This window comes from Melanotaenia boesemani, chromosome 6 (assembly GCF_017639745.1).
Source record: "Melanotaenia boesemani isolate fMelBoe1 chromosome 6, fMelBoe1.pri, whole genome shotgun sequence".
Classification (NCBI taxonomy): Eukaryota; Metazoa; Chordata; class Actinopteri; order Atheriniformes; family Melanotaeniidae; genus Melanotaenia; species Melanotaenia boesemani.
The window spans coordinates 14624431-14652430 of NC_055687.1; the positions used below are offsets into that span (position 1 = coordinate 14624431).

The 28000-nt window shown below is 39.2% G+C and overlaps 1 protein-coding gene across 5 annotated transcripts in view; it reads left to right on the top strand.

Annotated features, from left to right (window-relative positions):
- cadm4 (cell adhesion molecule 4) overlaps positions 1-27995 on the top strand; it is a 159546-nt gene extending 131551 nt beyond the window's left edge. For 3 of the 5 annotated variants that reach the window (XM_041988229.1, XM_041988231.1, XM_041988227.1), the window contains exons 3-9: positions 2237-2524; positions 6204-6365; positions 7526-7616; positions 14397-14569; positions 21105-21218; positions 24646-24774; positions 25976-27995. In XM_041988229.1, the coding sequence (XP_041844163.1) occupies positions 2237-2524; positions 6204-6365; positions 7526-7616; positions 14397-14569; positions 21105-21218; positions 24646-24774; positions 25976-26085 (1067 nt within the window). In that variant the 3' untranslated portion in view covers positions 26086-27995. Of the gene's footprint in view, positions 1-2236; positions 2525-6203; positions 6366-7525; positions 7617-14396; positions 14570-21104; positions 21219-24645; positions 24775-25736; positions 25816-25975 lie in introns of all 5 variants that reach the window. The other 2 variants (XM_041988228.1, XM_041988230.1) reach the window with 2 other exon arrangements.
- The last annotated feature ends 5 nt before the right edge of the window (positions 27996-28000 follow it).

Below are 28000 nucleotides of genomic sequence, written 5' to 3' on the forward strand. Positions count from 1 at the left end.
GACAATTAAAGTCTGGACACTAATTAGAAATAAGCTTGCAGAGGAATAAAGCAAGCAAAAGAAAAGGGATGAGCACATTCTACTTTAGGATACTCTAATCAGTGCTCAGGAAAATGAACATCACAGTCTCTCCAATCTGGAAATGGGGGAACCAAGCCATCTGTTTTGTTGTATCAATGTACAGCCTGGAGCTGCTCCATTGAGACAGACTTTGCAAACTCTCTCTGAAGTTTTTATATCAAACGAAGCCTTAGATTTAGCAGCTCTATCAATTCCAGGGCAGCATATCATCTGGGTTACTCACCGCCCCTATTTCTTCCATGTTTTGCAATTTTTCTTCAGCACAGCTATTCATGGGAGTGACACCACAAATTAGATACTGAAAACTCTACTCTGGCTCCAGACTGGGAGATAGAAACTATTCGCTAATACAGAGCACACTGTCTTGAGGCCAAGGAATAACTGATTCCAAAGCTTAAAATGTCACACCACTCAATTAAAACAGTCCATGCTTCTCTTGAGCTTTTTGATGTACTTGCCAAACACTGACTGCAGAAAGTTATGAATATTTTCAGGGACTTTATGTATTTTCAGAGCTACATATTAAAAAGAATTCATTAACAAGACTGCACAATGTTATTTGAAAAATCCAAGACTGAATTGTTCTTGTGCAGCTGCAGAGCCAAAATGTGAGCACATTCAGATCTACAACTATGGACTTATAATTCCAAACTATACTGTACAAAGATAAGTTACAAATGCAAACAGCTGCATCAGCCCATATATTTTGCACTCTTATTGGTAGTATCAGGGTCCCTTCATGTGTAAGTATTGGCTGCCATTACTTTTAAGCAATCATACATAAGTTTCCAACCTTAAAACTCTGTGCTTCTGATATTCATTATGTACATTGTGGGGCTGTCATTGCCCTGTGGAAACAAAAAAAACCAAACAAAAAAAAAAAAAAAACATGAGGAAAACACACTTCACAACTTTGTGTTCCAGCCCAGCGCATCACCTGACAGCTCCATTCCTTTACAGTTTAGATCAGGCTGACTTTTACTCACTGGAGAGAGATCAGAGAAGAGACAGGATGTCAAAGTTAAGTTGTGCCATTTTCCATCTCTATAGGATGCGTACTGTATGTATGTCTATACAGAGTTGGAAATACTGGAAAATAGCCCCTGTGGCTGAAAATTTAAAGTAAAAAAAAAAACCAACATATTAATACCTTTTTTATGGAGTTAGTGACTGAGGCATCCGCAGCCTGATGGGGAATGAGCCAGTGTTCTCCGAGGGCCGGTCCCAAGCCTGGAAAAATGCAGAGGTTTGTCTCAAGAAGGGCATCCGGTGTAAAATATGTGCCAAATGAATGTGTGACTACATCCTACGGCTTCCATACCGGGTCAGGTGGAAGCAGATGATTCGCTGTGGCACCCCTGATGGAATAAAGCCGAAAGCAAAGAAGACTTAGGCATCCAAGCCAGCAATAAAGATATGAAGTCATTTGCCTGTACCAAAGAAATGCAACAACTCTGACTGTCACAGACATGAAGGCTGTTGCAGGTTGACTCACTGATTTTAACAGCTCTGCAGTTTCTTGTGCCTAATTTGTTGGACTAAAAATAAAGAGGTAGAACAGCTGCATGTTTATTGCTGATTGAATAAGGCAAATGTAAAGAATAGTGTTTTGGAGATGGAAAATGGTTAATATGGGTAAAATGTGAAGCTGAGCAATGAAATGAAAACAAGCAAACAAAAACCATGACAGTCTATCTAACTAAGTTTGCACAGAGGGAACTGTTTTGCCAATAATCAAACAATTCCTTGTGGTGGGGAATTAGCATCCTGCTGAATAGTGAGTTTGCAACCAGCTCTCCTACATGCTTCTCATCTAAACACAAATTGCATGTAAAAGCAAGTAAGTAAAATCTTCAAATGTTTAGTTTAACTTTGTGTTTTGTTTTTGAACACTTGTGCCTGCTTTTAAAGATAGTGATTAGTCCTTATTCCAACATTTCACATCCAATCGATAGATTTAGTTTTTGTTCTTTTTTGACTGCAGGACTCACCACCCTTCTCCTTGTTCTGGTCACTCTTCCTATCACATCTTTTCTTGTTTTCCTTGTCATTTTTATCACCCATCTTTCCTGTTTAACCTTGTTAATACCAACGGCTTCTGTTTCTTTTTTGTCCCACTTTTACCCCCCACTTCCTTATCTTCACCCAACTACAGCCTTGAAGGACGAGCGCTTCCAGATGGTGCTCTTTACACCACGGCTGGTGCGCATCACACTGACCAATGTCAGCGTGTCGGACGAGGGTGGCTACTTCTGCCAACTCTACACGGATGCCACACATCACCAGGTGGCGACGCTCTCCGTTTCGGTGCCCCCAGAGACGCCTACAGTGGAGGTGAAGCAGGAGGTCGTGGAGGGCGGTGAGGCAGAGCTCACCTGCGTGTCGCCGCGCAGCAAGCCGGCTGCCACCCTGCGCTGGATGCGTAATGGCCGTGAAATACCAGGTACAAGGACATGCCTGAGAGATGGACTGATGGATGGACTGATGGTTGTGAAAGATAAGTGAGGAGGTTAATAAGATGATAAAAGCAGGTGAAGTGGAATGGTGGGGTGATACCACAGACTGAGTGCTAAATTGAAAAAGAATAAATGGATTGGTGAGTGATGGGTTGACAGGATGGATGGCATCAGTGAAAGAATGCAGGTAAATATGGATGGATCGAGATAGGTGGTGAAAGGGGAATATGGGCAGCATTGCTGCCTCATGCTTATTTCATTCTGATCCAATGATCTTTGCAGTAAATTGACAAAAGTACAACATACTAGACCTTTACTTTTTGTGGTCACATTCTTTCAAGAAGTGTCTAAACGTTCATAAAAGAATCTCACAGTGCAAGAAGACAGATGAACAGCAGCTACCATAAATGTTTTAACACCTTTTCTTTATTTATTTATTTTTTTTATTTTTTTATGTTTTTCTAGAGTATGTCCACCAGCAACTTCTGTCCCTCAGACAAACACACTGACAGGCTCAGAAATATTTGTAAAGTTCCAAAGTTTGTGTTTAAGTTGGTTACCAAGTTAAATCCATTGAAGGTTAGCAGAATTTAATGTTTGTTGGGAATCTTTTTCCTTGGTGACACTTTACTGGGCCTACACTGCTGATTTGTTTTGCTTGTCTTTCAGCCTCAGCAAGTTAACTGCAGCGCCATCATTTTGGGACTTCATTACTGATTGACCATTACAGAATTTTCCTTTTTTTTAAATAAAGTGGATCAAGGTCTTATTTGCACAATGAATGCTGGTCCAGAACTTTCTTTGTCTTTTGTTTTTCCTGCTAGAGCTCAGTCTGGTCTTTCCATCTTTTCCATCCTTGATGCAGATGATTTGCATTGTGTGGCTAACCATTTGTTTCTGCTTTTGTGAAGTATTTTCAGCATAATAGACTTGAACAATGATTTTCCTACCACACAGCGAGCATTCTGCACCTGGTTAGATGTGGATATGGATGGAGCTTTTTCTTTACCTGCGCTCATCCACTACAGTTTTCCCCTCTGTAGACATCCAGGCCCTTTTTTGTTTGCAAAGCTCAACAGTGTATTCTTTCTTTCTTTTCCCCCCATTAGAATGTATCACATACTGATTTGTCCACGTCTGATGTTCCTGCTGTCTCTGTAGATGCATTTTTTTTTTTTTTTTTTTTTTTTTTTTTGTGCAATCTGTTTCAATTGGACTGAGAGCTTCTTTGACAGCACGTTTTGACTAAAGCAACAGCTTCAAATTGACAGTACAAAACTCTGTTATCCACCTTTCTCCTGGCAAACTGATTTAACCCTCTAAGCACCAAAGTCATAAAACTGTAACCAGGCCATATCTCCAGTAAGAGAGCTTAAACCGGTTACCACTTTCCCCACTAGATGGCAGACATGTGAATCGGCAGCTGTCATCAACAATTGGCCGCGGAGTAATTTTAGTGCTTTAAAAACTTTAAAAACACCAGCACTGAAAGGGATTAAAAACATATGAATACCACAAATTTCTTTGAAATGGCTTTTGACCTAAATGTCCAATTACATTTAAGTCCCTGAAAAAGAAAGTTCTACATTTTAAAAGTTACAAATCTTCCTCCAATATGAATGTAAAGACCTTGAGTTGAAAGCGCCCTTTAAATCCTGCATTAAAAACATCATTTTAACTTTTATATGTTTTGTAAAGTGTTCAAATAACTAAAGAGTGTTGTCATTGTCCAAATATTTCTGCCCGTCTTTATATCTCTCTTATTAGAATTCAGGACTAAGTGTATCTTAAGTGTGAATAATTTGATTATTCCACGAAAAGCTCAGATAATAAAGACTCAAATTTCTGCTTTTTTTTTCTAATTCTGAATCAGACTCTGGAAGACACTTCTTTATCAATTCTAAATCATTCAACTTTTCATTCTTTTGTGCTTCTGATAAATCCATGATCCACCACTCCAATACCCTGAGCTGTCCTTTTACATAAGTTGCCATCTCCCTTTTACATTATGTTAAAGAGGGGTTTCATATCTAAAAGTTATGTCTTTCTGTAGCTTTCAGTATGTTTAACCAAAAGAAATAATTTTTGCTTTGTGCTATAGTATCATCATTTGTGTGTGATGGTTGCTTTAATTTGAATTCCTCAAAAATCTTGTTCGGGTTGAATGAGCAAGAAGAAAAAAGGTGTCAAAAACTAAATTGTGCAAATGATTTCTCATTGAATCTTATTGTAATTTTCTTATATTCAGCTGTATCTCCAGTTTTAGTTTTTTGAGGAATATAGACACCAAAGTATAACACAACAATTTGTTGTTTGTTAGGTTATACTCAGTACCTTTAAATAATGTCAGATAATATGATATGAATATAATAATATATTCCCTTCTTCACTGTCAGAATAGACCTGTCTCATCAGTCTCTCATTCCTACATGTCCTCCCCCTGTCCTTCTTCCTAATTCTTATCTCTTTTTTTTCCTATTTTTGTTTTTCCTTTAATTCTTACTGTTAACAAAGATGTGATGCTCCTTGGCACAGTTGTAGGCTGCTAAGGGTTTCAAAAGTTAAAAAATAAAATTAAAAAATTAATGAAATAAAATAGGATATAGGTTGTATGCTTTCCTGTCTTTTCCTGTCTTATCTTTTCCTTAATGTCTCTTTTCTCATCCCTTCACTCCTTCCTCCTTTTCTTTCTCCTCCTTCCATCTATTTTGTCCCTGAGTTAAATGAACTGTGACACTAAAGGTTAGAAGCAGATCCCACCAGATTAGGGAAGCACTCTTTAATTAAGACACTATCTTCCAACCATTTCTTTATTCCTGCTCATCAGAACACACTGCCCTGCTCTCTCTGGCTTCCATTAGACCGACTTTCATTTGCCTGCTGGTTGTAATTGAAAAGCCAGTGTGATATAATACCGATTTGTGCCTAAATAAGCACAAACTCTGAAAACATGACCGTATCAGGTTCTGTTAACTTGGCCCAGCTCTTCCTCCCTCCTCTCTCTGTCTGTCCTCCCTTCTTGCATCTTTCTTCCACTCTCATCTTGCTTGGCACTGTTATCATCCTCTTTCATGTCTGCTTCCCTTCATAGACATACATGCTCATACGCATCAATCACGCTTGTAAATCCTCCTTTGCTCTGTCTCTGAGTCCCTGTCTCCTTTCCTTTTCTTCTCACACCCTTTTACTGCAACGTCCCACTCTCCCCTTGTCTGGCCCAATTAAAATCTCAATTGGTTTATGCATATTCTACTCTTTTATCCTTCACTCTCCCTCATCTCTGCTTTTCTTTTGCTCGCACACATGACACTCAGTTGATTTGCTATCTGAAAACAATCTGTGCTGCTGCTTATAATTGCCCTGCAATGTAGAGGCAAATTACTTTCTCTTCTCTTGCCCTCTTTTATTCTGTTTTCCACTTCTCATCCTCCCCTCCACAGGTGTCTGAAGCTCTAAAAAGCTCATTCATCTGTCACTAACTTCTGCCTCTCTATCGGCACACCTTTTCTGTCCCCGTTTGTGCCCCTGGATATAAACCTCCTTCCTGCTGTCTTACTTTCTGTCTCCATGTTGTGATATCTTAGCTGGGGGGGGGGAAGAAAGAATGGTCCTGAGTTTTGGCTGCAAACCTCATGTGTTCCATCTATTCCCTCCACCTCTCTCCAGGTGTCGTATCCCATCAGGACAACGGGAAAACGTTCAGTGTGTCTAGCACCATCCGTATCCCAGTAGAAAGGAAAGACAACGGGGCGGCATTGAATTGTGAGGCTCTCCACCCTGCACTCAATGGGCAGAAGAGGATTCGACATTATCGCCTGGATGTGTATTGTAAGTCCCTGCCTAATTTAAAAATGAACAAGCATCACATTCGCTTCCAAATATTTTAAAAAGCAGCCATTATTCCATTTGTGTTGCTGCCACTTAATTCACTACCTCCAGACTGTTTGTCACTTTTACACTGTTTTACTTTCATGCTAGCAGTAATTTTGTTGGGGGAGCAGCTTATTTTTCAGATAATGTTTCATTATAGAGGAAAGCTCTAAGACTTTAGTCATTTTAGTGCCCTAAGTGAGATGTGTTCTCAGTAAATCCTAATGAATACAAGAATCTTGCATGCAGGAAGCTGATATAAATAGGCCTGTCAACAGGGAAGGGTCCTGGTCTTTGGTTTAAGGAGCTTACCAACATTATTTTAAAAAATGTAAATACTTAAAAGAAAAAAAAAAACATTGGTCAGATTCACTTGTACAATAATCCAGCTACAGCTAATGGACGCTGGCTCATTTACTCAAGGTAAATATAATGTCTGTCTTAGGGGAGAAAGTTAATCAAATGCTAACAATAGTTTAAATTCATGGACCCTTATTTCTACTTTAAGCCAAATCCTTAGTGTTTGCACAAATCTGTCAATGTTTATGTGAGATTAATGAAGAAAATGTCAGACAGATGTAATTTACATCCTTGTTGAAGAAAAGTTTGAAATACATGATTCAGCCTCTCAATATCTCTGAAAGTCTAAGTCATTTTTAGTACAGTTTTTTTTGGCAGTTTGTTTGTTGATAGATCAAAAGGTTTAAGATTCTTAAGTTCTGCTGGTTCGTCCAGTCAGAGAAGTGGCAATAATGACCAAGCTTCAGTGTAAATTTGGCTTCTCATTGCTCTCTAACTGAAGTAACTACAGTACGGCAGCTGCTGGAGCAGTCGGCTGCTTAAGATAACAGGTGTCTCTACCGTGCAATTGTCAGCTAGTTGCCTTGGAAACAGATGTTAAATATGTTTCTCTCTGCCACCTCAATACTTTCCCCTTGCTCCTCCTTTTTGTTCTCTGTCAATTGTTTTCTGTCTCTTGTTTTACTTGTTTTTGGTCTTTTTTTTTATTATCTATCATAATTGTTTCACTGTTCTGATCACAGCTGTTTTAAATATAATTTTCTATTTTTTTTATATACAGTCTCACTTGCTACCCCCTTCTCTCTGTTTCTCTCCAGTTGCTCCCACAGTCCGAATCGTTCCTCCTTCAGGCATTTTGCGTGAGGGCGACTCACTCAGTCTCACCTGCTCCATCACTGGGAATCCTCTGTAAGTCTGTCCATATACTGGTGTTGTTTAGCCTCAGAAAACATGTCTTGCTTTTTTCACGAGTAGTAAAAGTAGTAATCTTTTATTTAACTAAATGAGTCAATTGAGAAAAGATTCTCATTTACAATGACAACCTGACCAGAGGCAGCATAAGAAAAGCAAATGACAAAAGACATACTTACACATCAAACAATACATTAACTTACCAATAGACTCATAAGATTGCTACAAATATTTATGGCTAAAATTTTTAAAAGATGAGCGTGGCATGAAGAGTTACACATAACATAAATGTTGCAATCATAACTTGATAAAATAATCTGTGTTAACACAACTCATTAGTAGTTAATAATTAAAATTTTAAGTGATGAACTTCACTTAAAAGACAGGAAATTATTATATTCACTATCTGTTACTAAATGCTACACATGAAATTGTGAGTGCAATTGGACATTTTGTCTCATTTTATTATATATTCCAGACAAAATAATCATAAAATGCTGCGATGAGTTCTGATAAATGTGTTTGTGTAAAGGTTTTTGATCTAGGAGAATGTGTGGGAGGTTGTCAAGTTCAGTGGTAACCCTTACAAATGCAAAATTTCACAAGTGCAAATGCTCACACTGAAAACAGTTTTGAAAAGTGGTTTTTAGCTTCTATGAGAATAATATTTAAATTCCAAAAGCACCAACCAGCATGTAGCAGCACAGATAGCTACAGGCATTAATGGCTCTAACCTTTCTGACAAACTTTTTTGCTGTCTACTGTATAGACTGGTTCTAATGAAATACTGGCAAAAGAGCTAAAGATTTAAACTTGGCTTCAGGTGTTAGCATGTATTTTGGAGTATTGAACTGATAATAGAAAGCTCTAAATACGACTGTGAATGCACCTAGAACAGAGGTAGAATGTGGTGCAAATGAGCTCCGTTGTAGACATATATGTATCCTGGGCCACAGTGAAAGAGCACTTCCTTACCTGACCTGCCTCAACAGAAGCTGCAAAGTTCACCTTAAAAATTAATTGAGTCTAAAACTAATCTATGCACTCTAAATGAATTATTTAGGGAAACCTCCTGTGTTTCTTTCTGCAGCAGTGGTTAGCAAAATGGTTGTTAGCACACTGCCAAGCTGGGTCCCCCGTGTAGCTCCTAGAGGCTTCCTTTCCCTCTTTGCTACTGGATGTCCAGAGTTGAGCCATGCAAATGTTTGGTTATTAAACTAGTATAATGGTGTGACATAGCAGGACTGAATGTGAAGCATTGAAGGGAGAAAGAATGTATTAAATGTGCTACAGTACTACCCCACATATGTGGAGTTATGTTTTTACTGTGAGCTGAGTGCTGCAGAGACTTTAAAAGCTTTAGTCAGGCTCAAACAGAGCTCTTTCTTCCTCATGTGTTATTAGTTTTTATATTAACCTATTTCTCATTGCATCAAATATAGCTTACTGAAATGTTTCTCAAAACATTTCAATCAACGTGACTCAGGCAAAAAAGAAATTAAATGTAAATTGGGATTTTACAGAAACACACTGCTGTCCTTTTTGTTGTCTACCACACCTGGCTGTGTTTATTCAGATATGCAGCTGAGAAGGGATGCCATCAAATGGATGGTGTTTACTGTGTTAAAGAGTCCACATTAATGAATGAAATGAAATGAATGAAAAATACTTTATTAATCCCAAAGGGAAATTCAATATTGTAGTAGTAGTAATTTTTTAGTAAAACAATCACATTAATTAATTAAGGGCTTTGTTCTTCAGCCTGATAGCTGCTGGAAGGAAGGATCTTCTGTATCTCTCTGTCTTGCATCGGACTTGAACAAGCCTCCCACTGAACACACTCTGTTGTTTCGTCACGGCGTTGTGTAGAGGGTGTGAAGGATCTTCCATTATCTTCGTCAGCTTGTACAGAATTCTTTTTTTGATGATCAACTCCAGCGGCTCCAGAGTTACTCCAAGCACAGAACCGGCTTTCTTGATCAGTTTGTTAATTCTTTTCAAGTCTCTGGTTCTGATGCCGCTGCCCCAGCAGATTGCTGCAAAGCTGATTGCACTTTCAACAACAGACCTGTAGAACATTTGCAACATTTTGGCGCAGACGTTAAAAGATCTCAGCTTCCTTAAGAAGTAGAGTCTGCTCTGACCTTTCTTGTAAATGTACTCAGTGTTGCTTTTCCACTCAAGTCTGTTGTCCAGCTGAACTCCAAGGTACTTGTATTCCTCCACCACCTCCACCTCCTCTCCCAGGATGGAAACACTTCTATGTGTGTTCTTGTTCCTCCTGAAGTCAACAATCATCTCCTTTGTTTTCTTGGTATTCAAGATGAGATGATTGTCACCGCACCATTTCACAAACTGACCGACCAGTTCTCTGTACTCTGCTTCTTGTCCATCACTGATACACCCAACAACTGCTGAGTCATCAGAGTATTTCTGCAGATGACAGAACTCAGAGTTGTACTGGAAGTCTGAGGTGTACAGCGTGAATAGAAATGGTGAAAGTACAGTCCCTTGTGGTGTTCCAGTGCAGCTGACCACCATCTCAGACACACAACCTTTCAGTCTCACAAACTGTGGTCTGTTTGTGAGGTAGTCGTAAATCCAGGTGGTTAATACCCTAGTCGTGTACACAACCTAATAAGTGGGCATTTTCAGGAAGTTTGATGTGTCTTGTGATATTTAAAAAAATTGTGGAGGCCTCTGAGGTTAATATTTCAGCTTAAAAAATTAAGTTAGTATTGTATCTACACTGTTTTGAATATTTTGTATTTATTTTATTTTTCTTTAATAACAAATCCTAATCCCATTGATATTTCTAACAAGCTCAACTTTTCTTTATGCTGCTACTTTTCCAAAATTGAATTAACTACTCATTAGCTCGCTAAATTATTAGACTTGGTAGCCTCTAGACGCAGGCTATGCTGTGATTGGTTTGTTGGGGTAGGGCTGATTTCATACCATGCTTGTGCTGTGCTGATCTACAGCATTGCGGCTGTGTGTGTGTGTGTGTTCTCACAAACCTTTCTGTTGTAGCAAAGTGTGTGTCTGTACAATGTCAAAAAGATTGAAAAAAATGAAGACAGGAGAGTAGACCAGTAGTAACCAGATACTGCATCAGTTTTGGGACATGATTTCATTCATGCTGTTTTGCACACAACATACAGACGGATGTATAACAGGTCTAAGGGTAGGTCAGACAGCAGAGATGGTTCAATCTAACACCAATCATCAATTCCATTTAAAAGTAGAACATGTCAGATCCAATCTTTTCACATCAATTCTGCCTCCAAAAACTCAAGATGGCAGGAGCCAAATGACAAACACAAAGCCTCAAGACAATGGTCCTCAAACCAGTGGATGACGTTATGTTGGCCACTTTTATCGTAATACAAGTTGCTGCTTTATGAGGATGGTTCAGTTGCTGTCACAGGACGGTAGGCTGTAAAGGTCAGACTTAAGGACCGGGTTTGTTTTGGACTGCTATACTTTGTCTGGATTTGTTATCTCTAGTACTGTTTTTCCAAACTGCTTTGAACAAATAGTTCAAAAGTAGTGGTAAGAGTTGCTGTAGATGGATGGGGTTTATTGGTTTATCTGTTATAACAGAAGCCTTCCACCAAACATTTTTCTCATCTCATTTCCACTTTAAAAGCACTTCCTGGTAACAAAGATAGATGATTACTCAGATTACTTCATTTAGTGCAAATGCAACATACAGCATGGGTGGAACTGGCCATTAAAATGAGAAATGTGGGAAAAAAATACAACAAATTATACATGTAGAAATGTTTTCTTTTTTCTATTAAATCGGTTGTAGATATTTGTTTGAAGAGACAATATAAGATAGTAAAGCTTTGTTAAATAAAAAACTAGGCAGAAGAAAAATGCCAGCAAAGCTTCAAGCAATCATATCTGACATATGGTAGTACATGTCTATGAAGCGGTGTTTCAAAGTTTGATCAAAAACCGAGGATTGGCAGCAGCTGTGGTTTCACCTGACATTTCATGTTTGACAGATGGGTAAAAACCACCTGATCCATATTTTATTGCATGAAAGACAAAGATAAAAAAACAGCTTAAGACTGGGTTGAGGAGGTTACGTGGCGTGTATGAGAAGATAATAGACAATGATATTTGGTCATATTAAAAACTTGTACAGGATGGTATGTGTAAGATACTAAACCCACTCAGTTATAAAACAAGTTTGAAAGCCATCTTTGTAAAATAGATTTTTCTTTTTGCAACCCTTTGTGCACTTTCCAGTAGGGTATTGGGTCCTAAGCTCTTAAACCCTCCCCTAGATGGTCCATCTGTCCATGGGCATCAGGTCCACTGAAGCTCCTCACTAAAACTTTATGCAGCCAAAGAGTGTGCGTGAGTGTGTGTGTGATGACTTTAGTGAAATCCCAGTTTGAGGACTGGCTGAAAAGCACATTGGCTGTACTCTCTAAGGCTTTGTAACGGTTGACTGGGAACTCTGTGTGTTTGTATGGCTGTGTGTGAGTGTGTGTTCGGGTGACAGAGAGGGATGGACTACAGGCAGTTCTGGACTCTGACCCTCATCTCATGCTGGACTCCACACACTCACACACAAATCACAGCACCCTCGTCACCCTCACGCTCACTCCATGGCCCTGTTAACCGCTTGTTAAGCATTAATGACCAATTATATGCCACTTCCTTTTGGTGAAGGAGTACACTCATTGTCTGGCTGTTATTAAGATGCTTTGTCCTTTTGCTTGATTATCTGCCTTTTTGTGTGTTAGCTTTACAAGGGATTACAGTGTGGTGAAAAAGTGTGTACTGTGTGTGAATAAGTTGGCAAGAGAGGAGCAGAAGATTTTGTTACACATGTGTAGTGTGTGTTGGAGAGGTGTGAGTGTGTGCATGTGAGTGACTACGCAAGAAAGCGGTTTAATTAGACTTCCTGAGGGATTAGACCCCAGATGAGTCAGGATTGTAATCTGGCCAGAGTGACATGAGCCATGACACCCATCCAAAAACACACACACTCACTCACACTCAGATTTTTTCTCTGGGATGTCTCTGTAATCCTTACGCCTCCTCTGATCTGCCTGCCCATCTTTCATGACCAGTTCATTTTGTTAGCTTGCTCCTTCCCTCATTTCCCACCACATCATATCCTCCTCTCTCTCTTTCCCCCTCTGTACTAACACACTCTTTCCTCCTGCTTTTGTCTTTTTACCCACCCTGCACACCTGACACCCTATTTCTCTCTCATCTGCCCTTCTTTACCCCCTGCCAACTCTTTCACACCATTACTGCCCTCTGACCATTCATCTTCTCATTATTTTTCAGAATACAGCCCCCTGTTGCCATTGGCTCCTTCTCCTAGCCCTCTTTATCCTGTCTCCACATGTCAGCTACACCTTGTGGGCTTCTTTACCCTCCTTTGTTGGCTCTTTTTGTAGCACCTCCAACTGTCTTTGCTTCAAACCATTCTTTGTCTTTCACTTTTGCATTTTCAAAATTATTTAGCTCATCAGATTCTTTATTACAGGGTTTAAAATTTGCGCATTCTCCTTTGAGGAACTTTTGTTTAAAGGTATTGCACAATCGACATCAAGTATTATGCCCAAATTTACATTTTTGTTTTGTTTGCCTTTTAAAACAAATTTTCTCACTTTTTTTCTTTGTGAACATGTGAAAATCTTTTCCCTGGAAGATGTTTTCCAAAATGTTCCATTTCAGTTTCAAAAAGCAGCATTTTGATGTTGGTCAATAACGCAAACATTAAAAGAATTTAAGATACCTATGCTTGAGTGTACATGGCTTTTATCAACTTCCCTGCAGATACACTTACATACACATTATTCCACATCTTTAAAAGGTACTTTATGTCTCACCTCAGCATTAAAAACCTTAACATGGTTATGGATGTGTAGCCTAATATTTAGGTTAGGATAGTCTTTACATGACTTGCATTCAAGGGGATCTGTTAGCTTTACAACATGCATCTTTAACCATGTATTTTATAATCTGTAAGTAGAAAACATTCATTATAGAAATTTTTATCATTTTTTTATCAAACTGGAAGAGATGAAGTTGTCAACAGTGCCTTAAAAACAACTTTATATTCCAAACACCCACACAACCCATGTTCTTAATTTTAATGAGAGGAAACTGAAAACCAAAAAGTTTTCTATAATGAACTGAGCAACAACAAATAGTTAAAATTGTTGCATTCAGCTATCTAGTACTGCTCTCACTGTAAAACTGAGGGTTTAATGCTCTCCTCTAACAACCTTGAACCAAAAGTAATATGCGTAAGGATTTTCCTTATATGAATGGCTATTTTTCTGCACAACACAACTCCAACTTCTAAGCATGTTATACTGTAAATCAATCCTTTGCCAAAACTTCCCATCTGGATGGCAAAAAGTCTGTCAATAGCAAGTTTGTCAAGCTTCACCTGGAGCATCACTTGGATTAACAACTGTAGAGCAATTTAATCGCTACCAAAGATGGTCATTATAAATTTGTTACACTGGTCAGAAGTATATGCAAATGTCATGCAAACAGATTTTTAGATTTTCATACTACTCTGCATTTGCATCACCATCATTATATAGATCAAGTATAAACAAACAATTCACATACACACAAAGCATCAATATTTTTCCTTCTAAAACTCATTTCAACATCCTCGGATTGTCATAAACTAATGAAGAAATTTCTGTTTTGAGCAAACTAAGGATGAGTTAATGGGTTCATTTCAGCATAATTAAATCATATTCTTACTATCTTTCTTTGCAGGCCAAGAAATATTCAGTGGTCCAAGATAAATGACACCTTACCTGAGAGGGCAGAGATTTCTGGGCCCACTTTTCAGATTTCCCGTCTCAGCCAATCACACAACGGGACATACTTGTGCCAAGCCCAGAACAACTTTGGACGCGCTGCTGATCATTACACTCTGTTGGTGTATGGTGAGTACACCGGCAAAAACTTTGCTCCATTGCTTCTCGCTCTCCACAGATATTACTCTGTATGCAGTTGTTAGCTGTTCTGAAGAATTTTATGTACAGTGGTTGATTTGCTGCATTTCTAATTTTTGTTTTTTGATGACATATTTTGACAGCTCTTTAAAACTTTATTGATTCTTTTATCTTCCCAGTGTATTTTGGAGTCTGGCTATTATAGCATCAGGCAGAAGACCCATTAAACCCTGATGCACATTTTATCTTTTTTTTTTTTTTTATAGCTGTAGTTGTTTTCCTAATTTGGACACAGCTTGAACAGTGTACGATATGAATTCAACATGAACATTAGACTGACACAATTATTTGCTCAGATACAAATCACAAATATTTTTATTCTGTCTTATCTTTATAAAAAAAAAAAAAAAAACTTGGAGTAGAAAAAAAAAGAAAAGAATAACATATAGTTTATTATCCCAATCTTCTCTGGGGATTCAGAACATCTTAGATTTCAGAGTGCAATAAAGATGTGTTGGCAACTGAATGATTATCCCCCTTGATACAGCAGGAAGGTTTTGGATTCAAACCTGCGGGTCTGCTGATGCTACTGTCTACTATTCTACAGTTTTTTCGTTCACAATAGTTGTGTGTGCATGGTTGTGTTTTTGCATTAGTGCTGTGATCAAGTGGTGACCTGTCCAATCTGACTTTAGGATAGGCTCCAATCCCAAAAACATGGGAAGATGAATACTTGTTTTTCACTACACAAGCTGACATGTAGGAAACAAACAGCGGAAGTTGACACAAAGCATTTCTCATTGCAGAATCTGTTGGAACTTTTACATGATAACATTTGGCAAAAAAGAAGCTATATTAATATAAAGTTGAACATATGTTGCATTTAAAATTCAGGTGAATGCACTTTGTTTGTTGTTTGAGCAGTATCAGAGGAGAGGAAGACACGGATAAAGGGCTTTTGTTGTTCAGCTTTCCAAGATGTTGCACCTAGATTCCCTGCTGGTGGCTCCATTCTTAATGAGGTTTGACCCAGATAGGCTGCACTCCATGGCTCAAAGAGGATGACAGTGGAGCTTTCAACATCACATGAAAACATCCCTTTTTTTAGGAACTGTAGCAAATTGGCCAACTTTCTGTTTGAGTTGGAGTTACATCTGAAAACAAGGTTTTGATGTGTGGTGATGTTGTGTAATCCCCACAAGAAACAACTGAGTAACAGGATTTTTGAGATGAGGGCATCAGTGAGGCTAAATTGTGAAGCAAGATCATCATTAAAGGTTGGAGTCACATTGAAGTGTGTTAAGGGTTTGCCTTAATTGCATGAACGCTGTCACTCATCAGGTTTGCCCTTTTGATCGATACCCCCCTGGTGGAAGGTCATGTCATTGCATTTAGCGCCTGAATTTGAGATCAGAAGGAGAAGAGAGAACGAAGGGAATGAAGAAATGAGATATTATGTAACAATTTCTGCTACGTTTAGTTAGCACCCCCTCATCTATCTCTCACACTCACATTACCTTTCACTCCCACACTGACACACTACACACTTTTGTACATGCTTCCAGTGACACACATAATGACAGTTTTCCACAGGCACCAAGGGTGGCAGCAGTCGTAAGATGAAAGCTGACATCCTCACCCACTACCCTCTCCCTCTTTTCTTCCTCCTTACACTACCTCCCTCTGTCTCTTTCTCTCCATCCCAGAAGGTTAAACATGTCAAGCTTTGATGTGTGTTGCCACCTCTGGAAAAATGTTCTGTCTTTCTTCCCTCCTCCTCAGCTTTTCCACTCACCATTTTCTTTAACAGTCATAATCACCCATTTATCTCTGTGCCCTTATTCCTGTTATTTTGTGTTTTTTATTTATTTATTTCATGCTGTTACTCTGATTTTCATGAATTTATCAATATTGTTTTTTTTTGTTTGCTTGTTTGGTTTTTTTTTTGTTTTTTTTTGTACTGTGGCATTTTTCAAGAAATGCTACATTTAAAGTAAAGGACCAGAAATCCAGATAATCTATATATAAGCCGAACTCATCTTTTTTTGCACCACACATGTCTGGCAAGCAGCTTTCTAAATCCTTCTGCTGAAGCCTCCTATCAGTGGTGCTTTGCTGTACTTCAAAAAGTATGTACTCACCTATTGGACAGATTGTTTCAGTTGAGCCCAATCCCAAAGACATCAGTGTTGTTGATGCAGCTGTGTTTTTAATCAGCAGAGAAAACTAAAGGCTCTCTCCCGGCGCACCAATGCTGCAACTGATAATCAGGCAAATGCAGTTATAATTCTTCCTTGAGAAATGTCAAAGGAATTTCTCACATTCAGGCTCAAATGTTTTCAGTGATATGTTTGTCTTTGTAAATGTTACATGACTACATAGCGCAGTTTATGCTATACATCACTGCCAATGCAAATAATCCACTGTAGATTATTTAATAAGGTATTAGAGACATGCTTCTGAGAATTAAATGAAGCTCATAAGTCAGGATGGAAAATAAATATTATCTCATGCTGTACAATATGTTAACATGACTCATAACGCCAATACTTGCTCCAATAGGGCTTTCTTTTTTTCATTTCAACACCCACATTGATAAGTGTTATGTTCTTATTTCTTTTTTTCAAATAGCAAATATGTCATCTCTTGACAGGGATCTTCACTTATTTCTAATGGCTGTTGTGACAGAAAAACAATTAAGTCTTTTTCTACTTTCATCTTTTATTTCTACTGTTTGAGCTTATTATCTTTTACATTTCTATTCTTCCTCTATTCTGCTTTCTCTCCTCCTTTTCCTCCATTTGAGCTCTACATATGTTTTTCTTCAATATCCAGACTGCCCCCATACTGTGCCCATTGTTCTCACCTCTTTTGCATCGTCTCTCTACATTGATCCTATTTCCTCTCCTTGATTCTCAAATACCACCACTGTTTCTCACCTTGCTTCCATTATGCCCTCCATTCCAAGTCCATCTGCACTCCTTGCATCTTTATTTGAAGAAGGCCTAGCTTAGTGAGAAACAAGTGAGTGTGGAGGAGTGGGCAGCTGGGGAAGCGTGGATAGGGGGAGCGAATGAGAGAGGTATGAAGGGTTCAAGGGAGGGTGTGATGAAGGGATGAGAGGGAGGACGATGGAGGTCGAATGCAGGTTAAAATTCAGTACTACAGCTTGTCAGATAAACGAAATGTCAGTTGGTTTGGCTCCCAGCATTCCCAGAGGGAATCCCAGAGTACACTGGGGGAGAAAGTGCAGGGAAAAGGGGAGTGTAAGATGTGGGATGAGTCAGCAGAAAAGGAATCATTTTATCATCAAGTTCAGGAAACTACCTCATTTATCCCTCTCATTATGTGTCAACCTTCCCACTGTGGAAGGTGTTCTCGATCAGGGTTTTACACATGGAGCAAAAACTCAGGCAAAACGTACTGCAGATTTGTTGCAGGTGCCCTAGGCATTGCAGCTTTGCAAGGGGAGACAAACCTAATGTTAGTGAAGGAGAACAGAGAGGTGGGAGACTCCCTAGGGAGCCTTGGCAAAGATGCGACACATCGAAGCTCAGTTTTATTTACTTGGTCACGCAATTTGTGTGTGTGTGCAAAAGTGTATTTCTAATTTAGAGAGCGATCCTTCTTATCCATCAGCACGTAATTGCATGCAAAAATGATTACAAAGAAATCAACTTTCTGCAAAATGTGGAAAGTCATTTTTGATGTAAAAGTGAGAAATAGTTTTGAATGAATCACAGTGAACACACATACACACACTCTGAGCAAGTATCTGCAGAATGCACAAACGACTTGGTTTTTGTTGGTTTCATCTCTTTGCCACCATTGTCAAGTAGAAATTGGATTTTTTTTTTTTTTTTTATGTGTGTACACAAATGTGTGCATGCATGTGACTCGGGGTGGGGGTGCTGCTGATTGTCTGGTTGAAGCCCAGAGGGCTCCCTGATGTAATTGAACAAAGCTGCTGCACTCAGATGAATCGCCAAGCCAATAAAATCCATTAGGATTGAAATGCAAAGTGGAGACAGAGAAAGAAAGACTTGAGGAGCAAGGCCAAGATAGAAAGAAAATAATTTGTAGTTTTACATACAATGCATGAGTGAGTGTGGATTCATATTTCCACAAAAACAGCAGGACAAAGAACAGAGAGACAATTTTTTTATTCATAGAATTATTGGAAACAAAGGGGAGTGACAGAATGATGAAAGGATGGGTAGTAAGATAGAGAGAGATATTAGGTAGGGATTAGTCTGGCTCCTTGACTGTTGTAATGAGCCGTCAGGATGATTTGAAAGAAGAACACAGACTTCCTTTTTAATGAAGTGAAAGCTTTAAAAAGAGCTTAGAATGAGAGCAAAAATGTAAAATGCTTGGTGTCTTGTGATAGAAGAAGCTGCTCTGAGATAACTCAGTCTTCAGTACTGTTTCGCTCCACGCATGACGATCTGATATCCACATAAATTTTGAATGACTCCTCAGTCGACTACTGTTGGCCTTCATGCCCTCAGCAGTGGACCTTCAACTAATGCTGAACATTCAGCACACTGATAAACAACTGGATAGACAACTAAAGCTTTGGCCAAGGCCTATGTAATAAGGACAGCTGAACATGAAAGAATCCAAAATGGTGATGCTGTAACCTCAGGCACACTACTGCAAGAATGAGATACACGCATAAACGTCATTATCGCAAGTGCCGCCTCATCCATCCCTTCAAATAACATGGGCTGCGTGCCTGATTGGCAGACGCATAGCGTTAATGAATAACAATATGATGTGGAAAAAAAGGACGCTATCGGCCAAGAGAGTGACAGCTGTATAGCATTCCTCTTAATTAAGTTGAAGAGAGGCAGCAAGGGAACGTCATCACAGAGGAAAGAAACTAGAGAGCCAGCTGAGGCAGCCAAATGATGGCTAGTGAAGGCGTGGGGTGCAAATGAGGGACTTGTGTCTGACTGATGAGGAAGGAAGAAAAGTAAAGTTGGAGATGCTGAAAACAAGATAAGAAAAAGTTGTAAAAAGTGACAAAAAACAATTTTAGGTTAGAAATTAATCATTATCCAGTTAATTAAAGCAGTGACCTCGGCTATTAATCTTCAGCCCAGAGACTCAAATGACACATGCACACACACAAACATGCAGCACTTAGAACAGGAATTCATAAAGGATTCATCCAGTTGGGTGATTTTAAGGTGTTTTGTAATTATCTCTATTTGGTCTAGTCTCCCTTTCACTCTTCTTCGTCCTTTGCCTTTCACACAAAATGCATCCTGTACATTTCTCTCAGAGAGAAGAAGATAGAGGCTGGCCTTGAAGAAAGGAAAAAAAAAAAAGAAAGAAACAGGAGGGGAAAGTATAGTGCTGACATAAGAAGAGTGCAAAAAGAGATTGATGATCTCAGGGCCAGTGGGAGAAAAGGAGAGAGACAGAGGAATACTTACCAATAAATTACTCCTGAGCAGAAAGGGCAGTGCATGTGTGCATGTGTGTTGGCAATTAAATGTTTCCATGTAAGTACGTATATATATATATATGCACAATACATGCACAACACAGTATTTGTGCTGGATGAGTGTGTGTGTGTGTGTGTGTGTGTGTGTGTGTGCGTGTGTGTGTGTGTGTGTTTGTTGTGGCCCCAGACATAAACATAGTTTACCTTGCATGCTACAACTTCTTTGAGATTGTTTGATGAAGTGGCATTTTTCACTCTGAAAATGCTGATGCGCACCCACAAATGCACAGACATTCACACCCACGTCTCCATCTCCCTCTTAGTTCTTGTCAGCCATTATTTTTGTCTTTAACAGCAATATGAACTTGTATCTTTCTACCTCTCTTCACGCCATTGTGTTTTTGCCATTGATTTGTGGAATGTGTCAAGATCCAAGCTATTGTTGAGCATTGAATGAGACAGTCCCTGCTCGGTACTGTTCCACCAGGAATCCATCTGTCACAGACTGTTTCGCCTGCTGTCGTAACATAGAAAATTTCTCAGTGATATAGAAAGTGTCCCAATATATCCCAATTGCTTTTTATTTCAATGTCAGTCTGCCAGGTTAATTCTCATTAGCCCCTGCTCTGCAGCCTATTTTCTATTATAAACTTCTTCAGATCACTCAGCTGATGATATATGTCTTTATCACTTGAAAAGGTCAAAGTCAGTTCCACTTTAAACACAAAGCCAACTTGTGAGAATAACTGAAGGTATGTGTATAAAGTGGTGGAAAAGCATAAGCCTTAATTGCAAAGACACCAGCTTTTCACACAGCTTGTGCAGCCTGCATCTTTGGCTACATCTCAAAACTCAACTGAATTGAGCTGCCTTTCAGGGTGCCTGTGCTGTGGCAGAAGAGCATCCATTAACTCAATTAATATTCATCGGCAATAAAGCGTGTGTCATGTTTTATTTGCAGTGTTAACTTCACTATAAAACCCTGCAATGTCTGTGTTTAAATCTTCCTGCATGCTGTAGATAATAGCATCTATGTCAGTGTGTGTCATCCAATCCCCTGTTTGTCTGTAGATAATGTGTCAGTCACTACCATGGTCGCTCCCACTCCTTCTACCACCCAACCAATCACCTCCCATAATGCCACTCCAACCCTCCTGTCACCCAGCTTCGCCCCGGACCCAAAAGGTAACTCACACACTTTTTCATTCTGCCTCTGCTACGCTTCAAGGGAGAGTGTTTAGCTATGACCTGCAAGAAGAGGATCATATGTGGGATAGAGTCGCTTTGGTTTTCTGGTTTAATTCATAACTAAACCACTGATTTTAGTAGTCTAAAGCCTAGTGTTTTTGCCATTTAAATAAATAAGAAACAGTCTATTAACTCAGTATAAACACACATCTTTTTTCACTTGCATTTTACACATTTTGTGGATGCAGGGTTATAACTGGTAAAAAAAATACTTAGTTAAATTCATTATTTGTGTTTTGTTTTCTTTTTTATTAACCCTGTTGGCACTGCTTTTCATTTAGAAATAAACAGAAGTTTAATTAACTGAAAGCACAGCATACTTTGTGTGCCGTCAGATTTAATAATCCATGTGCGAGGACAAATGGTAGCTGTTTGTGATTCCAGATAGGAAAGGGTGAAAACAAATAAACTCCTTTTTATGTTTTCTAACATCCATTAGAAAAAAAATGCTCGACAAGTAAAAATGTTGTTATATTAATGTATAATAGAGGCTGATATAATTAGTGGAAAGGAAAGGAAAGGAAAGGAAAGGAAAGGAAAGGAAAGGAAAGGAAAGGAAAGGAAGCTGCACTAATACTGTCTTTGCCTTGGCCTCAGCTCTTGCAGGTCATCACCTCTCTAACCTCCATCTCTATCCTCATCCTCTCTTGCTCTCGTTTGGTGTCCTCCTCTCCCTGACTCATTTTAATGGCTCTCAGGTACTCCTCTCCCGCACCTAAACTCACAAACACACTGTTTTTCCTGCTGCAGCCTCTCCTTGCCCTGTATCTCCATGAGTATTTGTGCCTGCAGACACTTGGGTATGCACCAAGTGCAACCACCTCTATCGTTTCTTATCACTTACAGGCTGTTTGATGCTCCCCACCAAAGACATTGCCCAGTCAGCACTTGTATATGTGAGGGCGTTTTATGTGTGTGTGGTCTGGGCTGGGCTTCTTGGTGCTTGGTGGGTACTGTTAATGAGTCTGTGTGAAGAGCTTAAGGACTGACAATAGCCTCTGGGGGGCTCAGATGGTGCTACAGAACCATATTTATCTTCACATACACACTCATAAACACAAACATATACAGAAAGAAGGAGACGGAATGAAAGATCAGGGAGCCAGGTGGTTGTCTGATCATTTTCCCAGAAGAGTGCTACACTGCAGGTATGAGAAAGTTCTCAGTACTTCTCTGCTACCATGAAAGCAAGTTTGTTTGTAACATATTCTCTATCTCGTTATTTTTCCTCTTGTTGCATCTGCTGAATTTATTTCTCTCATACTTGCACTCACACAAAGACATGCTAACTGTCATCTCCTCTTTCCTTTCACACCTTGAGCATCTCTATCTCCTCTGCTATTTAAAAGGAGCGATGAGACAAAGGGCATAAGAGCATCCTTTTTCTTCCTCTGCTGACTCTGCCATCATCTCTGGCAAGTAAAGGTTGTTCACCTGCTGGGCATGTGAGGAGGTGCCATAAAGAGTCTATAGACAAGCTGGAGTGTGAACACTTTGGTGGATGTTTAGTCAATGTTGATGCATGATCCATGGGGCTCCTGAGAAACAACACAATCTTTAATACTGTCAGTCATTTCCCGTGGAGCTCCAGGCTGCAAAAGATTAAGAACAGGTTGATATGAGGGAAAGGTAGAGCACTTTAGTGCTTATTTTTTCTTCTCCTGTGAAATATTGCTTCAGCCAACTGCTTTATCTTAATGCATTTGGGTCACATGTGTCATGTAACTGTAGATGCATTTATTTTGATAATACACACATATGTCAGTACACACCAATGCACTTAATCAGTTGTCACAATACTTGGTAAGTTTCCAAGAAATACATAAACAAGAATGAACAGTCTTTTCTTCAGCTGTGAATTCCTGCTCTTCTTCCTCCATCATGCTTTTTCCTCTCATCTCTTTGTGTAAGCAGTGTATTAATGTTTTAATTCTGTCCTATCAAGGTCCAAGAACTGCATTAATAAATCCATGTCCTTGCCAGCTATTGGGCTTACAAGCTCTTGCACAATAACGCCCCATCAGAAGGCTTTTGTTATTGTCAGTGATTCAGATGCTATCAGAGTCCTCGCTCAAAGCACATGTATTTTTCAGCACAAGTTACTGTCATTCATAGTTAAACAACCATTTCTTTTTCATTTGTCTTTACACGTGATGCCAGTTAGTAGTTGCTGAAATTGTGCACATACAGTGCAATAAATGCGCTTGCACACAAGCATTGCCTTTTTGACTGATCATTCATGAGGGTGGCTGTATTTCAGAGCTCAAACTGTCCAGTTTTCTCCTCGCAGTCCAGCTGAATTTTATAGCCCATTAAATGCACGTTGTAAACTGTTATCACTTCCATTTATATATTGCTAAGAGATACCCTCCACCTTCCATGAGGCTTTTTCAGCTGCCATCATCTATTCTGATCAGGTTATAATTGAAAAGCAACACAAAAAATATAGGCAGTCATTGTAAAGTTAAACTTAAGTTAAAAGTAAATCTCAGAGCTGTAGATAGTCTCCTGAGTGAAAGAGTAATCCTGAAAACTACTTGCCTAAACCTTAAAATCACAGAAAACAAAAGGTTTCAAACAAATGGAAGCAATATGATGGCCAAATACAGATTTTAATTGATAACGCCTTTTAACCTAGCAAAAGGTAAAAGGGCACTTTTTTGCTATATTTATGGGAAGGAAAACAAGTGAGGAAGTCTATAATGGGATTAAAACATTTCAGTCTATTACTTTCTTAAATCGTGGCTCTGTTTTTTCTTTAAAGCTATGCATAAAGTTGTTACAAGGTGGGGTTTGCCATCGTTGACTCTTTACTGCCTCTGCAATTACATCTACAAATTGTCAGAGAATTTGATTCACCCTTTTCCAGCTTTTTATTTCTCCATACTTGTTTTTGAGGTGAAGTGTTTCTGAAGGTTAAACTACATGGTGTTTAAATACACTTAAAGTTTCCCTCATTCCAAATGCATTGTGCTCTTGACAGGTGCTTGGATGAAGTGTCTTTGCAGAAGCTGACATCTTTATTTCTTTATTCACTCTCCTCATTTCTCCACCTTATTTTCTCACCCATTCAGACTGTCTGGCAATCTCCTCAGTGGGGGGTGATGAAAGGTGATAATGCAAGTTGGGTGGAAGATATCGAATTCTCTTTTCTCACGTCTCACTCCCTGTCCTTTCTCCAATCCAGTGTTTTAATGTAGTTTCTTTGTCTCCGCTTTATCTCTCCTGCTTTCATATTTGATCCATCTATTTCTTTGTCTCAATTTCTTTGTCTGCTCTCCTCTTTTCTTTTATCTCCATATTTCCTTTTATACAGCCCACACTCTACTGACGCACACTATTTGTCTGGCTTGTTCTTTTACAGATCCTGGTGCAGTTGTAGAGGCTCACAGTGCAGTTCCTTATGCAGTGATAGGCGGCGTCCTGGCCTTGCTGGTTTTCACTGTCATCTGTGTCCTCATTGTCACCATCTGGTGCTCTGTCCGGCAGAAAGGTAATGCATGCTCTTACTCTTGAATGCACATACCAGATAGCACAAATTGTTCTTTCATGAGTGGAAGATAACCAATCAATGTATTTTTTCATGGTTACCACATGGTTTCTCATTTCTACACTTTCTGATGTAATTTGCACTGAGAAACCCATTGGAGGCTAGTTACACCCTAGATTCTTTGTAAATAATCTTTTAAAACAGGGTGTCAAATTGTCAGCAGAAAACAGACAGGGTAGGATGCTCCACTCTGGCACGGCGCTGTCCATGATAAACGATCTTGGCCAGCAGCGTCAAAGAGAAAGGGTGGGTGGGAAATGTAGGTGTGGTCCCAGTGTTTTATGACTATATGTTAGTGTATCAAGGCTCAAAAGCAGCCTTCCTTCGTTCCCTATCTTTTTAAGTGCCCCCTCATTGGCAGCCTTATATTATGCACTACAGCTGCCAATAAATGATCTTAGGATAGTGTAGCAAGCTGCAACCAGGTTAACTTGGCCTATGGCTAGACCAGCTGTCTGTCAGCATTCAACCGCCAATAAGCACAGAGACAGGACCATTACAACTAATCAATGTTGAGACAAGGCCATTAGGGCTTTGTCTTTGGTCTGCCATGACTGTCTGCATGCCAGTTCACCTCTTTGGTAAGGAGAATGAGTATGTCACTCACCTCTGGATTGAAGGCAGGAAGATGACTTAAGCAGTTCTTGCGCTCTGTAACCTGCACTACACAGCCTCATTAATCATATGAACCCCTGGGCAGTTAAAAAGATTTTGATGGGATTTCTGGATGATGCAAACGGAGCATTGTTCTCTCTTACCTAATATTACCTCCACCTTTTTCTACCAATTTCTCTTCCCTCCCCGTCTTTTCTTCTCTATTATCTTCAATTCTCCCTCTTCTATTACCTCCTTTTATGACACTTCTATTCATGCATCCATCCGCCATATCTAATTTCTGCTGGTAGGCTCATACCGAACACGAGAGCCTATTCTTGCCTGGTATTGACCTAACAATCAGTTAACTAATGGATTAATCAGTCACAGGTATGGAAGAAAATAATATTAGCACTGATTGGTTTGACAATGCTGCATGCCACTGCAATGATCATGACGCTTTGCCACCTAACCTTCCCCTACAATCTTCCTCTTGTTGTCTCTCTCTCTCTCCCTCTCTCTCTGCTCGCTTTCTGACTTTTTCATTCAGGTTCCTATCTTACTCATGAGGCCAGCGGGTTGGATGAACATGGCGAGGTGCAGGAGGCCTTCCTCAATGGGAACGAAGCAAGCCAGGGCAAGAAGGAGTACTTACTGTAGCCCTTCTCTTTTCCTAATCCCTTCTCTTCTGACCTCATACCCTTACCCTTTCCTCTCCCTGTCTCCCAACCGATATACAGTATCCACACACACACACACACACAAACCACACACATGTACACACACACAAACACTTCTACACAATACGCCATAACAGGCGGCCTTCTGAAAGCGACTGTATACAGATACTGCACATAGCCAATCCATCCTGCTCCATTCCACTCCATATCCTCTATGTACACTCGTATAACCCAAGAGACAGACTGAGAGACAGAGAGCTTCTAGACATGCCAGACAGTAACGACTGTGCCATATACTATAAGTCGAAGACACTGGGGAAAGACGAGAGGAGTGTTAGAGAGTGGGTACAGGGTGAATTGAATGTATACAAAAATTAAATCATGCCATAATTATTTTGATCGAGAGGGAAGAGGGCAACACAATGAAAAGCAGCACTTTGCCTGTGCAGCCGCCAAAGTGAAAGGGGAATTAAAGGCAGATGACGGCTATAATTCCCTGCCTGAAGAATAGAAGAATCCATTTCACAAAGCGTAGTCTTTAACTGAAGGATACAGTACGAGTGCTATAAGAAAAGAAAGGGGGAACAAAAAGGAAAAGCAAAGTTGTCCAAGAACTATTGAGTGCTTGAAACTAAAATTCAATTCTTTTTTTCTTTTTTCAATCTTTTACAGTATTTTGGAAGAGTTCAACTCATACATAATTCCCTAACAACACTGCAATGAGATAAACTGTAGTCCCATGAACTATCCATACTTCATGAAGAAGCTAACGGTCCTTTTTTGCATCCTGTACTGGGTGGTCTGCCAATTAGTAGAAAAAGAAAATCAGCTCCAAATTATGTTTCTTACTCTCTTGCTGCAACATTGAAGGAAAGATGATTCCCTTCTCTTCTTATTTGCTTTCTATATACTCTGTCTCCTATGTACACCTGTTACCATCCTCTCCTCTTTCCTTCTTATATCTCTCTTCCTCTCTGTCTGGCCCCCCCCCCTCTATCGCTCCTCCTTTGTTGGCTCCTAATAATGAAAGGATTAATGTTGGGCTGCGTTCCCGAAGAAAGAAAAAAGGAATATGACTTGCTTAGGCATTAAAGAGAGGCTTAATTATTTTAGAATGTCATTAAGAGGATAAAACGGTTTAAAAGTCCTAATATAAAGGGCAAATGGAGTGATAGCAAAAGGAGTGAGTGAGAGAAGAAAATGGGTGGATATTTTTTCTGAATGCTACCACACACATGCAGCTACATACACACACTCATATGAACAGTAAACACGCTGACAGAACAAATATACATATCTCTGAATTCTTTGTTTGTATAAAAAAAAGAACAGTGACATAAATTAAATTAAACTTTTAAGAAATAATGAAACTGTTTACTATTGAAACGCATTATGAAGCAACTATACTAACACAGAATATTAGCCTATAGAGGTGCAAAGCCGAACAAACTACTGTCCAGTGGTCTTTAAAAAAATGAATAAAAGAATAAAAAAAAAATCATTTGTCTTTATGAAAAACCAGAGGTCTTATTGATTTTTTAAATAATTATTGTTATTATTTGAACAATTATGATTGTTGTTACAGTTATTATTATTATTGCCGTTGTTATTATTACAATTGTAAATGTTAAAGAAATGTACACTTCCCATGGTTTGTTTTTGGTTCTACTGTAGAGAAATTGCTGTCATTTTTTCACTCTTTTCGTCTTACCTTTCCTCGCTATCCCAGTATTTCTCGCTCTCTTTGTCTCCTGTGCCTAGTCGTCTCTTCTCCTGTCTTTCACTCTTGTTTACTTTAGAGTCCATGTGTCACTGTTGATATATAGCTAACTATTTCTTTATAGGGGAAAGATAAAAAGCACGACAAAATAAAAAACAATCCAAAAATAACCTTG